The sequence below is a fragment of the Erinaceus europaeus genome, chromosome 1, assembly GCF_950295315.1.
Source record: "Erinaceus europaeus chromosome 1, mEriEur2.1, whole genome shotgun sequence".
In the NCBI taxonomy this organism is placed as follows: Eukaryota; Metazoa; Chordata; class Mammalia; order Eulipotyphla; family Erinaceidae; genus Erinaceus; species Erinaceus europaeus.
Window position 1 is genome coordinate 116295461 of NC_080162.1, and position 14864 is coordinate 116310324.

Genomic DNA, 14864 nt, shown 5'->3' on the forward strand with positions numbered 1-14864 from the left:
GGCATTTTTAAAAGAAATGGCACAAGACATGGAGGAACAAGTAAGAGAGCAGCAAGAACCAGTGTGATGCCAAGGGGAGGCCTGAAGGGGTGTTTCCTACCTCAAAGGGAAGTGCCTAGCAGGAGAAAGGGCATTTCTTGCCTCTGGGGGCATTTCATGCCTCAAAGGGCGTCTCCTGCCTCTGTGGGCATCTCTTGCCTCTGGGGGCGTTTCATGCCTCAAAGGGTGTTTCCTGCCTCTGTGGGCATGACCTAGTAAGGGGGAGTTTCCTGCCTCTGGGGGCTGGGCCTGCAGGCAAGGGGGCGTGGCCTATAGAGTCCCAAGGCAGCTGGCTGCAATCAGTCTTTGAGAAACCCAGCAGCGTAAAGGGAAACTGCTGTAAAGTTGTGCAAAGTGTCCAAGAGGTGTACCAGTAAGTCCAACAGAAGTGTCAGTCCAAAGCAGATGACCATGGAAGAAATGCCAGGGGATGAAACGCTGCACGTCTGTCTCAATGGGGAAGGTCAACCACTGTAATTCCGCTTTTCTGTCGAGAGTGAGCTTTGGAGTCTGTGAATCAGTTTCTTCAGGTCATGCCAGGTCACATCATTGGTTTCAGGGGGGCTGCTGTAGTCATGCCATCTTGTGGGCGATGTCAGAGAACAGGGGTCCAAATAGACTTCTGGGGGTTCCATTTGAGCAGATGCTTTTTCATGTGAAGACGACAGCTGTAATTCACTTACTTGTGAAACAAAACTTTTTAAGGTTGTTTAAATAGCATAAGCTTAATAGAACCATGGTTAGAAGCCTCAAGCATGAGAATCATTAGCATAACCATTGTGCTATCTACCTCACCCATATTCATACAATTTTCAGGATTAAACATTTCACATTTATGCCAAGACGTAAAAAAAAATCAAAAGAGAAAAAAAATTTTTTTGGATTGTTTCTGGATGTCTCTAGAAATCATGGCTGCATCCAGCATTTTTTTTTTTAAGTCAATGTCATACAAAAATTCAGTCATTCAAATCACTCTTACAAAACGCAACTGAAAGCAGACAGCAAACTTAAGATATTCAGAAAGAACGAGGGGGGAATCGAGAGAAAAGCAGTAGGCAGTTTTTGCTTCTTTCACCTTGAACCAGATTATTCAGATCTCACCATGTAGCATCATGAGTCCCCGGAGGGCGTCCTAGTCCAAAAAGCACATCAAAATTGCAGCTAGGATGGTTCTGACTGTTGCTGTGGAATTGCTGCAGGCACCTATTTTTAAAAACATTTTCCCATAGAAGAAAGAATCAGGAGAGTAGAACTAACCACGTGTCTCCATTCTTGGGGACTGCCAGGGTACTGGAGAATGCTCTTCAAGTTAGAGTAGTCCTTCTTTGTGGGAAACATGAGAGAGGAAGTCCAGAAAGTCCAGAAAGTCCAAGGAGAAATCTCAGTGCATCTCCCAAGCTCTACAATCACAGTCATTAGAAACCAAAGTGTGGCCCGGAGCAAAATGCAGTCCTTCTCCTTGGGAAACATGGGAGAGGGAGTCCAGAAAGTCCCAGGGGCTATCTCCGTGCATCTCCCAAGCTCTTCAATCACAGTCATAAGAAACCAAAGTTCCTGGTCAGGGAACCAAAGTGTGGCCCAGAGCAAAATGTTCCAGAGACAGAGAAACTATCTCATGACGAAAGAGTAGAGGCTTTGGGAAACCTCTTCATAAGTATAAAGGCAGCCCATGGCAGATGGGTAGCCAAGTTTACTTATCTGGGGGATTGGTGGGTTAGGTCCCACGCTGTTGCACCATATACCAGTCCCAGTTTGGGGTGCCAGTTGCCAGCCTAGCTTTATGGACGGGAGACAGATGACCAGGGACTCATGGCTGAGCTGGGAACGTAGTTCAATCTTTATTGACGAGCAGGGATGCAGTTCAACAATCTAATCTCTTCTAATCTCTCTTCATTGGAAAGCCCTGTCTTTTATATATCCTGAGGGGGAAGTGTCAGGAAGAGGAAGTATGTGTGATAGGGGGTGGGGAGAAGGAAAATAGCGTGCGAACCAGTGGGGATTAAACCAATGAAAACAATGATTATGTAAATAGATTACAACATCAAGCAATGCAACAGAAGGGGTCTTAGAAGCAGAATTTAGAAGCATACCAACAAACCTAAGAGACAGAAAAAGAACCTCAAATAAGGTGTTACTTTGCTTTGAATAAAATCACTAAATCTGTAAGATGGGATGGCTCCTGAAGAGAATAATGTCAGCCATGTTTTGATTTGAAACAGTTAGCTTAGGCCTGAGGTATAATGGCTAATCTCCATGATACAAAACAAGAGTTATGGCATACTTGTTAGGGGAGGAAAAATAAACCTGAAACAGTGAGACATTTGTGCACAAATGTCTATGAGTAGACATTTGTGCATGGGCTATTCTTCATTCTGGCTTCATGGCCGTACTGGCAACTTGCTTAGTTTGGGTAGGGTGTATCTTCAAGTGTTTCATTATCAAGAGAATAGACATGATGGCATCTGTTGATAGACATGTCTGGATTTTATTGCCTTTAATCATGTCTTCTTATCCTAGGGTATGTGTAATATGGATGTACAAAACTCTCTGAGGTGGTTATAAATGACTGGAGGCTTTGGCTGCTCATGTAGAGGTTATTTATATTTTAGGAAAGTCATGGGTGGGACTTGTACAAATAAAGTGGAGGTAAAATTGCTTTAGTACTTTAAAGACATGTTCTTTACCTTAGGAACTTTGTTTATGGGCTACAAAACTGAGGTAGCAAAGGTCACATACTGCCATGTTTTGAGGTGAAAGCTACTATTATTTTAAAGTTTCTAGTCTAAACATTAAATTAGTCTCTTCTACCATCTTCAAACTATTCTAATTAATTTGCTTGTTAAAAAGACAAGGGCCGGGAGTTGGGTGGTGGCACAGCGGGTTAAGTGCACATGGCACGAATCGCAAGGACGGGCATAAGGATCCTGATTCGAGCCCCCAGCTCCCCACCTGTAGGGGAGTCGCTTCACAGGCGGTGAAGCAGGTCTGCAGGTGTCTATCTTTCTCTCCCCCTTTGTCTTCCTCCTCTCTCTCCATTTCGAGCCCCCATTTCTCTGTCCTATCCAACAACAACAACATCAATAACAATAACTACAACAATAAATCAAAAGTGAATAAATAAATAAATACAAAGACAAGGGCCAGGGTACTGGGTGGTAGCGCAGCGCATTAAGCACACATGATGTGAACTGCAAGAACTGTCTAAGAATCCTGGTTCGAGCCCCAAGGTCCCCACCTACAGGGGGGTTGCTTCGCAAGCAGTGAAGGTCTGCAGGTGTCTTTCTTGCCCCCCCCGTCTCCTCCTCCTCTCTCAACTTCTCTCTGTCCTGTCCAACAACAACAACAGCTCTTAAAATAATAACAACTACAATAAACGCAACAAGGGCAACAAAATAAGAAAAATGGCCTCCAGGAGCAGTGGATTCTAGTGCAGACACTGAGCTCCAGTGATAACCCTGGAGGCAAAAATAAAAAAAGACAAGGGCCTTATGGCTTCATTAATTTTCTTATAGATACACAATGAAATTCACTTTATTGCAGAAATCAATTTTAATTAGTGCTTTCAAATGATTCTTTTTTGTAAAGTGAAGGGAAGTCACAAGCTGGGTTAGTTAACAAGATAGTGTGTTTTGTTTGTTTGAGCCATATCCTATAGAAAGTCATAATTTTTGAAGCTCTACTTGTAAGAATGGGTGGCAAAGAAACAAGTGCAGAGTCAAATCACCTTGCAGGACGTGCAAAAAGGAGTGGGAAAGAGGGATTCAGGACAGGTCAGGAAGCCCCAGGCACTGAATGAACACTGCTTGGCTAAGGTCTCCACCTGGAGGGGTAGAGATTTCTGTGGAGGAAGGCCACTCCTTGGCTATGTCTCTGTGATGTTTCATGCCCACCCATTCTGTTGGTCCCCACTCTGTCAGGCAGGCTGCCCTGAACTAGTGGAGAACCTGTTCCTAACCATGGACGGAGAGTTAAGAGATTTTATGGAGAAGAAGGGCTCCCAGAATTCCCTAGTCATTACAGGAACCACAGTGAGTGCTGGTCTAAACACTTGCTAAAATGCATGTCAGGAGGGGAAGACATGACATCTGCCAACAGACTATCACAGAACACCAGCACCCTCCATTTCTGAATCCAATGCGGATCCTTCTTTGGTGTTCTGAAAGGATCACAATTTGGAGAGAGAGAAAGAGAGAGAGAGAGAGAGAGAGAGGGGGAGGGAGGGAGGGAGGAGGGAGAAGAAGAAGAAGAAGAAGAAGAAGGAGGAGGAGGAGGAAAGAAGAAGAAGAGGTGGAGGAGAGGACAGGAGGTGTGTGTGTGTGTGTGTGTGTGTGTGTGTGTGTGTGTGTTGGCAGCTGCTAATCAAGTTGTGGGAAGAGGCTTCCCCTACATAAAGTACCTGAGCACTCTTGCTCATGGTAAGACCTAGGCATGAGAAATTCATCTAGTGGTTTTAAGACTGAACTTCTACCCATCTTTCTATCACATTAAAGAAAGAAATAAAACTTTTTCTTCTTATTTTAGCAAGGTAATTAAGGGTTCAAAGTCTTCAGGGTCAGGACATGCTACTGTCCTATTGCTGAAATTCTAAGCAACCAGTTCAGAGAATTGTAGGTTTGTTGGCTTTAAGAAAAAGTGGGGCACAAACTTTTTCATAACAAAATCTTAAGACTCACTCTATTCTAACATTTGCAAACATATTAAATTGCATACTAAAACAAGCAATGAAACTTCTTGGGCATTCCAACAATCTTTCAAATCTTTTCATCATCATGGAGTAAAAATACTTCTGTGTCTTTAAAGTTGTCGAACTTTTCTTTCTGTACTTTTTATACCGACATCTAGCTTGTCTGTTTTGGTTGTGAGCCGGTCAATGATATCATCTTGCTCCTCAATTTCTGTCTGGATGCCTAGGGCTATGTCTTTCAGCCGACCCAGTCCCAAGGACAGCTCATCTGTGGAAGAGAAAAAACAGAAAACACACGTGTGCCTGAGCAAGTCAAGTCAAGGCTTCATTCAGCAACATTTAGATCACTGAGTCCTCTACTTTATAAGACAGGGTAGACTGAGATTTTGGTACAGTTTCCTAAAACATATGCAAGAAAAAATGTATTCAAACATGCATCCAAAAGACAGGCATAATCCTGTGCATATTGCAGTTATTCCTGATAGCCGTGAAGTGGGAACAAGCTAAGTACCCAAGTGCTTTAAGAAGATGTTTATAGATCTCAAGACAAGGACCAGGTGTTGGTGCACCTGGTTGAGTGCATGTGTTACAATGGGCAAGGACCCCTGGTTTGAGCCCCCAGTCCCTTCCTGCAGAAGGAAGCTCTGCAAGTGGTGAAGCAGTGCTGCAGGTGTCTGTCTCTCTCCCTATCTTCCCCCTTCCGTCTCCATTTCTAGTTGTCTCTATCCAATAATAAAAAAAAAGATCTCAAGGCAAGATAACTATTATTAACATATTGTGCTCCTTCCTCCAGTGTTTTTATATTTCATGTCTTTTTTTTTTTTTTGCCTCCAGGGTTATTGCTTGGACTTGGTACCTACAATACAAATCCACTGTTCCTGGAGGCCATTTTTTCCATTGTTGCTGCTGTTATTATTGTTGTTGCTGCTGTTGCTGTTGGATTGGACGGAGAGAAATTGAGAGGAAGAGAAGGCAGAGAGGGGGAGAGAAGGACAGACACCTGGAGACCTGCTTCAGTGTTTGTGAGGTAACCCCCCTGCAGGTGGGGAGCTGGGGACTCGAACTGAGATCCTTGAGCCGGTCCTTGTGCTTTTTTTATATATATATTTATTTATTTATTCCCTTTTTTGTTGCCGTGTTGCTTTATTGTTGTAGTTATTATTGATGTCTTTGTTGTTGGATAGGACAGAGAGAAATGGAGAGAGGAGGGAAAGACAGAGAGGAGGAGAGAAAGACAGACACCCGCAGACCTGCTTCATTGCCTATGAAGTGACTCCCCTGCAGGTGGGGAGCCGGGGCTCAAACCAGGATCCTTAAGCCAGTCCTTGTGCTTTGTGCCACCTGCGCTTAACCTGCTGCGCTACCGCCCGACTCCCCCTTGTGCTTTTTAGTTATATTCCAAAGGGCCTGTGGCTATAGTATATATATATTTTTCCCCCTGAGCCTGAAATCTGAAATGCAGGTGGATCTATGTTATTGTTTGGGGAGGTGATGTCATAGCTGGAAAAATGAACAGAAAGCTGGATCAGGAAAGAGTGTAGCTCCCAAGTATGGGAAAGGTGTATAAATATTGTTGACTGTAAACTCCCATTGATTTGATGTGATCTGGGGTTCATATTCAGCTTAGGAGCCTATGTGACCTCTGCATCCCTGTGGATCTGAGCTCACATTCTGTGGTCATGAGTAGAGTTGGAACAGTCCAAGCTGCCTCAATATCGACCCATCTTCCTGTAGCATAGAGTATGTTGTCCATCCTCCCTTTGGAGGATGGAGCATTCTCTACCATTGTTGATCCAAGTTGAGGGCAAGGTCCTATGGGTTGGCCCCCTATTTTATGCCTTTATTTTAAAATTTAATGAGAAAGAAATCAGCAGCAATACATAAGTGCCAGTAATATGTAACTTTTGATTTCTTTGTCTGTGATTGGTGCATTTAGGTTTTGTTGTTCTTCGTTCAGTTTTGGAAGGGTATATGTTTCTAAGAATTCTTCCATTTTTTCCAGATTCTCTAGCTTGGTAGTGTAGTTTCATAGATGTTTCACATGATTTTCTGGATTTCTGTGGTATCAGTTGTGATATCTCCTCTATTGTTTACAATTCTATTTATCTGAGTCTTCTCCCTTTTTTAAAATTTATATTTAATTTATTTTTTTTAAATTTTATTTTATATTTATTTATTCCCTTTTGTTGCCCTTGTTGTTTTATTGTTGTAGTTATTGATGTTGTCATTGTCGGATAGGACAGAGAGAAATGGAGAGAGGAGGGGAAGACAGAGAGGAGGAGAGAAAGATAAGACACCTGCAGACCTGCTTCACCGCCTGTGAAGCGACTCCCCTGCAGGTGGAGAGCCGGGGCTCGAACCGGGATCCTTATGCCAGTCCTTGTGCTTTGTGCCACCTGCACTTAACCCGCTGAGCTACAGCCCAACTCCCTCCCTTTTTTTTTTTTTAAGTGTGTCTGGCTAGGGGTTTGTCAATCTTGTTTAATTTTTCAAAGAACCAACATTTGACTTCATTGATCTTTTATATGGTTCTCTTATTTTCAATATTGTTTATTTCTGCTCTAGTTTTAGTGATTTCCATCCTGGTTGCTTTAGGGTTCCTTTGCTCCTCTTCCTCTAAGTCCTTAAGGTGAGCAGTAAGGTAATTTATTTGAGCTTTTTCTTGTTCTCTAATGTGTGATTGTATGGCTATGAGTTTCCCTCAGTACTGCTTTAGCTGTGTCCCAAATATTTTGATAGCCTGTATCTTCATTTTCATTTGTTTCCAGGAACATTTGAATTTCTTGCTTGAGTGCCTCTCTGACCCAGTGGTTCTTAAGCAGCATGCTATTGAGTTTCCAAATTTTGTGACTTTTTATTAATTTTCTGTTTGTTGTTGAATGTTAGCTTTACTCTACAGTGGTCTGAGAAGATACTTGGGATGATTTCAATGCTCTTGAATTTGTTGCTACTGTCTTTGTGGCCTAACATGTGGTCTATCCTTGAGGACGTGCTGTGTGAATTTGAAAAGAATGTGTATTCCTGTTTTGGGGGGCGAAGAACTCTGAAAATGTCCAGGAGGTCTAGTCTGTTCATCTCTTTGTTTAATTCTCGTTTCTTTGTTGATTCTCTGCTTCGTTGATCTAAGTGTGAGAGTGGGGTGTTAAAGTCTCCCACTAATATTGTATTACTATTGATGTATTTTTGTAGTTTTTTCAGTAGGTGTTTGATGTATTTAGATGGTCCTTCACTGGGTGCACAGATGTTAATAATTGTTAAATCTTGGTTGACTGATCCTCTAGTCATTATGTAATGGCCTTGCCTATCTTTTATTACTTTATTTAATTTAACGTCTATTGTGTCAGAGATGAGAATGGCTGTTCCTGACCTTTTTTGTGGTCCATTAGCCTGTATGATAGTTTTCCATCCAGCTTTTCCAGCCATTGTTGTTATGTCACCCACCACCACAACTTGAAGAGCAAAGGCCTAAGAAGATAATCATCCAGGACTCGGGTGGTAGTGCAGCAGGTTAAGCACAGGTGGCACAAAGTGCAAGGACCGGTGTAAGGATCCCGGTTTGAGCCCTGGCTCTGACCCCTGCAGGGGAGTCACTTCACAGGCGGTGAAGCAGGTCTGCAGGTGTCTCTCTTTCTCTCCCCATTTCTGTCTTCCTCTCCTCTCTCCATTTCTCTCTGTCCTATCCAACAATGAACGACATCAACAACAAAAATAATAACCACAACAAGGCTACAACAACAAGGGCAACAAAAGGGAGTAAATAAATAAATATTAAAAAAAAAAGAAGATAATCATCCAAGACTGGTCCACCTAAAAGAAACCCCTGTGGGCCAACTACCCAACTTGAATTTCAAATAACTCATTTATCTTGCTCCACTGAATAAAAGACCAAGAGACAAGAGATGTGGTAGAGAGTATGCCTTACTAGGCAAAGGGACCCAAGATAAATCCTGGCACCACATGGAAGCAAAATTTACCAGGGAAAGCTCCACAAGTGGTGGAGCAGCATTGCGATATCCTTCTTCTCTTGCTCACTCTCTCTGAACTAAAAAAAAAAAAAAAAGGAACAGGAACAGGAACGTCACCCTGGGCAACAGAATTGCACACGCATGAGTCCCTGGAACCAAAACACACAATAAATAAATAAAATAACAATCAAAAATAAAACCAAGAAAAATCACTTTGTGATGCCCATTAGGTCCTAGGTGTCAAGTTATGACAAACTGGTCCTGTGTTTCTTGAACTTTATAGTCCTGACAGGTAGATAAGAGATAAGCAGAAGATAAGAAATTTTCTTATTTCAAAAAAAAAATTAAAAAATCCAAATGCTAAGAGAGGGGCACACTGGGAGTATGGACCGACCAGTCAACGCCCATGTTCAGCAGGGAAGCAATTACAGAAGCCAGACCTCCCACCTTCTGCAACCCACAATGACCCTGGGTCCATACTCCCAGAGAGATAGAGAATGGGAAACCTATCAGGGGAGGGGATGGGATATGGAGAGCGGGTTGTGGGAATTGTGTGGAGCTGTACCCCTCTTATCCTACAGTTTTGTTAATATCTCCTTTCTTAAATTAAAAAAAAAAAAATCCAAATGCTAACACTGTCCAGAAAAACGTAACTTACTTATAATATTCAATAGTTATAAAGTTTGGTGAAGCAGGTCTTCAGGTGTCTATCTTTCTCTCCCCCTCTCTGTCTTCCCCTCCTCTTTCCATTTCTCTCTGTCCTATCCAACAACGATGACATCAATAATGACTACAACAAAAAAACAGCAAGGGCAATAAAAGGGAATAAATAAATACATAAATACAAAAAATAGTTATAAAGTTGAACTGCTGAAATCTGTTTTGGAAGACACCATATTAAAAGATCATATTAAGGGGGCTCGGCGGTAGCACAGCAGGTTAAGTGCACATGGCACAAAGTGCAAGGACCGGCTAAGGATCCTGGTTACAGCCCCTGGCTCCCCACCTGCAGGGGGCAAGCTTCTCAAGTGGTGAAGCAGTGATGCAGGCATATCTCTCTCCCTCTCTCCTTTCAATTTGTCTGCCTTTATCCAAAAATAAATATAAAACAAGGTGCAGAGCACAAGGTGAAGGAGCAGCCTGTAAAAATCAGAAACACTCTAAGAGATAGGGACAAGAAAGAACTCAAGAGTTGCACACTTATGAGTGCTGCAGCAGAGAGAGGCAGTGGGGACATGGGAGCAGAACTGTGAGGAACAAGGCTATGCAGCTAATATGCCATAGTGGCCATGCAGGCACCAGCTCTTACCAGGCAGACAGGCTGTTTCCTCTGTGCTCTACAGAGCTGGCTCAGATATGCCCCCTGCTCCACCCAAGTCCTTAGCAGCAGCTTCTGGGCTTGTGTTGACTTCAGAAACAAGACCAGGATTACATGTAGCCAGGTGGTAGGGAGGGTGAGAGCAGAACAGAGTCCCAAACGTGATGTATAGCTTCGGTTACAATCCAGATTAGGCAGGGATAGAGTAGACAAATAACAGAAAGAGTGAGGGGGGTAAGGAGAGAGATAGGCACACTTATGTAGAGTTTAAGACATGTCAAGGGAGAGACAGATAGCAGGTTTGGGTCCTGAGAAGTCAGAAGGCTACTGGTGCACAGGCCAGGCTGGATACCCTTGGAAGACAAGCATCTGGAATTATGAGCTGTAGAGGCTGGTGTCATTCCTAGTCTTACCTAGATTGTTGTCAATCTTCTGGTGACAGGCTCGAAGGTGTGCATTCTTTGGGTAAGTCTCAGCACTCGTGGCAGAACCAGTCCCTCCAGGGACAGAATCTGAATCTGAAACAAACAACAGATCTGTTAGCTGACATCTCTTGAAATGCTGCTTCTAAAAGTAAATTTTATTTATCTTTTTAAAATATTTTGTTATTTATTATTGGAAAGAGACAGAGAGAAATTGAGAGGGGAGAGGGAGATAGAGATAGACAGAGAAACACCTGCAGCCCTGCTTCACCACTCATGAAGCTTTCCCTCTGCAGATGGGGACCAGGGGCTTGAACCTGGGTCCTTGCACACTATGTGTGCAATGTAATGTGTGCGCTTAACCAGGTAAACCACTGTCTGGCCCTGGTAATTTTTTTTTTTTTTTAGCCAGAGCACTGGTCAGCTCTGGTTTATGGTGGTGCAGGGGACTGAACCTGGGACTTCAGAGCCTCAGGCATGAGAGTCTCTTTGCATAACCATTATGCTATCTACCCTTGCCCCAGAATCCTGTTGTAGTTATTATTGATGTCATTGTTGTTGGATAGGACAGAGAGAAATGGAGAGAGGTGGGGAAGACAGAAAGGGGGAGAGAAAGATAGACACCTGCAGACCTGCTTCACCACCTGTGAAGCGACTCCCCTGTAGGTGGGGAGCCGGGGGCTCGAACGGAGATCCTTACGCCGGTCCTTCCGCTTTGCACCACGTGCGCTTAACCCACTGCGCCACCGCCGGACACCCATCAAACCAGGATCTTTACACTGGTCCTTGCTTGTTGGAGCTGGGGGCTAGAACCAGGTCCTTGTGCTTTGCACCATGTGCGCATAATCTACTGCACTACCATCCGACTCTCTCTGCTCTTTATTTTTTTTGGTTTGTTTATTTAGTTTATTTTCCCTTTTGTTGCCCTTGTTTTATTGTTGTAGTTATTATTGTTGCTGTCATTGTTGGATAGGACAGAGAGAAATGGAGAGAGAAGGGGAAGACAGAGAGGGGGAGAGAAAGACACCTGCAGACCTGCTTCACTACCTGTGAAGTGACTCCTCTGCAGGTGGGGAGCTGGGGGCTCAAACCCAGATCCTTACACTGGTCCTTGCGCTTCTCGCCCAGTGCGCTTAACCCGCTGTGCTACGGCCTGACACCCACCCCTCTTTATTTCTTAATATTCATTTATCTACTGGATAGAGACAGAAAAATTGTAAGGGAAGGGGGGAAATAGAAAGACACCTGCATCCCTGCTTCACTGCTCATGAAGTTTTCACCCTGCAGGTGGGGAGTAGGGGCTTGATCCTGGGTCTTTGCACATGGTAACAAGTGCCAGTGTTCAGTCCCCCTAGCTCTGCCCCTTCATTTTCAACAGCACGCATCCCCCTACTTCGTTACTCCACCTTCATGGGGAAGAGGGGAACGAGCTGTCTCCAGCTCCCCAAGAGCAGTGCTCTTCAGTCAGCATTGTGGTGCCTGGAGCCCCCTCTGCTCCCACCCTACCCCATTCAGGCTCAGCACTGAATTCAGAGACCTCCCCGCAGGTGCCCAAAGTAGCTTGAAAGCACAAGTCCCCACTGACCTGAGTCATTCAGCTTCCTGAGATTTGGGTGGCTGGCCTGGTACTTGGCCTCTTGTTCTTTACTTGTACTTATAGCTTCTTTTAATCTTTGGGTTACAAGAAAAGAGACAACTTTAAAAAAGAAAATCCACCTAGATCAAGCAATAATTAAAAAAATTTTTTAATGTTTATTTATCTTCCCTTTTGTTGCCTTTATTGTTTTTCATTGTTGTTGTAGTTACTGTTGTTGTCATTGTTAAATAGGACAGAGAGAAATGGAGAGAGGAGGGGAAGACAGAGAAGGGGAGAGAAAGATAGACACCTGCAGACCTGCTCCACTGCCTGTGAAGTGACTCCCCTGCAGGTGGGGAGCCAGAGGTTCAAACCGGGATCCTTAAGCCAGTCCTCGCACTTTGAGCCACCTGTGCTTATCCCACTGTGCTACTGCCCAACTCCCTCAAGCAATATTTTCAAGTAATTCCTGTATGAGAAAATCAAATGCCGCCTTTGTGCAGAGTTCCTCTGACTTAAGCAGAGGTTCTGCTAGCAGCTCCTGAGCTGTGAGCCATATATCCATGTAGCAGTGAGGTTCTGAGATGGCTGCATTAGAAGGGTAATATCTGATTACGTGATCCTCACTCAGGGAAAGGTAGATACTAAGAGCAGGTGGAGGGGGCTCATGCCACCTGCCTAGGACCACCAGTGGCCCTTGAATCCTCACAGATGTACCCCATTGCCAAGTCAGACCTCCTGCAAACTCTGTTCTTCACCTCTGATGAATGGCAGCAGGACCACTCTTTTTTTTTAATATTATTTATTTATTTTTACCAGACCACTGTTCAGCTCTGGTTTGTAGTGGTGCAGGGAATTGAACCTGGGACTTTGGAGCCTTAGGCATGAGTCTTTTTTTGTATAACCATTATGTTATCTAACCCCACCTGGACCACTTTTTTTAAAAAAAAAAATTTTATTTATTTATTGATGAGAAAGATAGGAAGAGAGAGAGAAAGAACCAGACACCACTCTGGTACATGTGCTGCTGGGGCTTGAACTCAGGACCTCATGCTTGAGAGTCAAGCGCCTTATCCACTGTGCCACCTCCCGGACCACTGGATCACTTTATTAGTCAAGCTGGGATCCACAGTTACTCTCCAGTAATGTCCTCCTTCCCTCTGTGCAGCTCCACGGCCACAACCTAGGCAAATCCTCTTTTTTAAAAAAGTTTTTTTAAAAAAATATTTATTTTTCCTTTTGTTACCCATGTTGTTTTATTGTTGTAGTTATTATTATTGTTGTTACTGATGTCATCATTGTTGGATATGACAGAGAGAAATGGAGAGAGGAGGGGAAGATAGAGAGGGGGAGAGAAAGATAAGACACCTGCAGACCTGCTTCACCGCTTGTGAGGCAACCCCCCTGCTGGTGCGGAGTCGGGGGCTCAAACCGGGATGCTTATGCTGGTCCTTGAGCTTTGCACCATGTGCGCTTAACCCACCTGACTCCCGGCAAATCCTCTTGATCCCGTAAGTATTCTAGAAGCTTGTTGGTCTTTCCTTCCCTCTCTTTACCATCCCTTGCATCAGCCCCTCACCTTCCAGATCTTACTTTTTATGGCTGCTAGGCATCTTTTTACTGAAGAGTACAACCCCAACATGCACCTTTACCCATCCAAAGGAGCAAGTATTGAGGTCTCTACCCAGCCCCCTTCTGCTTCATATAGAGAGAGCTCAAGACCCCACTCACCGGCTATTGGGCTGGGAGGCAAGGGTGCCATTCTGTTCAGGCAGGCTCTCTGCTGGTTTGGGTTTGAAGTAATTGACGAGACCCCCGAATACACTTTTAATGCTGTTAATGTGTTTCTGGCTGGTCTTCAAATCTTGATCCATCTTGTCTACCATCCTCTCTGTGTGTTCTAAGACTCCTCGCTGGCGAACGAGTTCCTGAGGGGAAAGGAGGACGTGACGGCATTGGCACTTTCACAGGCTCCATCCAATAAGCCATTACTAAGCATGCTCAGGGAAAAGAAGCTGTCATTTGTGAAGGGCAGGTTACTCATTTTATTTTAAAAGATTTATAGCAATTGGGGCCAGGCGTCAGCGTACCTGATTAAGCGCACACACTGCAGTGTGCAAGGTTGCAGGTTTAAGTCCCGGTCTCCACCTGCAGGGGAAAAGCTTCATGAGCGGCGGAGCAGGGCTGCAGGTGTCTCTCTGTCTCCCCTTCCCCTCTCAGTCTGTATCCAATAATAAATAAATAAATAAATTTTAAAGAAGATTTATAGCAATCCAAAACATTTTTTATTTTTTTAGGCAAGCACTACTACCTCAGACCCTCAGGCATGAAAGACTGTTTGAATAACTGTTATGCCATCTTCCCCACCCTTTAGAGATTTAAATATGTGGGAGAGAGAGGAGGCCAGAGCATTGCTGGGGATTGGATTTGGGGCCTCATACACAGAATCCTGCACTCTACCTATTGAGCCATTTCCCTGCTGGTGCATGGCCACACTTTCTGACAATCCACACCTTCCTCCTTTGTTGTCTTCCTCTTCGCTCTCCCCTCCCCTCCCTTTCCCATTCTAGGACTTTGTGCCTGTACGATTTCACTGCTCTCACTTAGCAGACTTTTTTTTTCTTTTTATTTATTATTATTATTTAAAATTTATTAGTGAGAAAGATAGGAGAGAAACTGGGGAATGTTATGCATGTACAAACTATTGCATTTACTGTTGAATGTAAAACATTAATTCCCCAATAAAGAAATAATTAAAAAAAAAAAGAAAGAAAGATAGGAGAGAAAGAACCAGACATCACTCTGGTACATGTGCTGCCGGGGATTGAACTCTGGACTTCATGCTTGAGAGTCCAATACT

General features: G+C 43.9%; 1 protein-coding gene and 1 long non-coding RNA gene across 2 annotated transcripts in view; one reads left to right on the forward strand and one right to left on the reverse strand.

Annotated features, from left to right (window-relative positions):
* LOC132539424 (uncharacterized) overlaps nt 1-4485 on the forward strand; it is a 279884-nt gene extending 275399 nt beyond the window's left edge. Inside the window, exon 3 of the long non-coding RNA XR_009550708.1 lies at nt 4346-4485. This is a non-coding gene — a long non-coding RNA (uncharacterized LOC132539424). The remainder of the gene's footprint in view (nt 1-4345) is intronic.
* Nucleotides 3537-14864, reverse strand: part of SNAP29 (synaptosome associated protein 29) — a 39950-nt gene continuing 28622 nt past the window's right edge. The window contains exons 2-5 of the mRNA XM_016192817.2: nt 13736-13932; nt 12014-12099; nt 10420-10524; nt 3537-4991 (exon numbers count right to left, since the gene is read on the reverse strand). Of these exons, the coding sequence (XP_016048303.1) occupies nt 4834-4991; nt 10420-10524; nt 12014-12099; nt 13736-13932 (546 nt within the window). The 3' untranslated portion in view covers nt 3537-4833. The remainder of the gene's footprint in view (nt 4992-10419; nt 10525-12013; nt 12100-13735; nt 13933-14864) is intronic.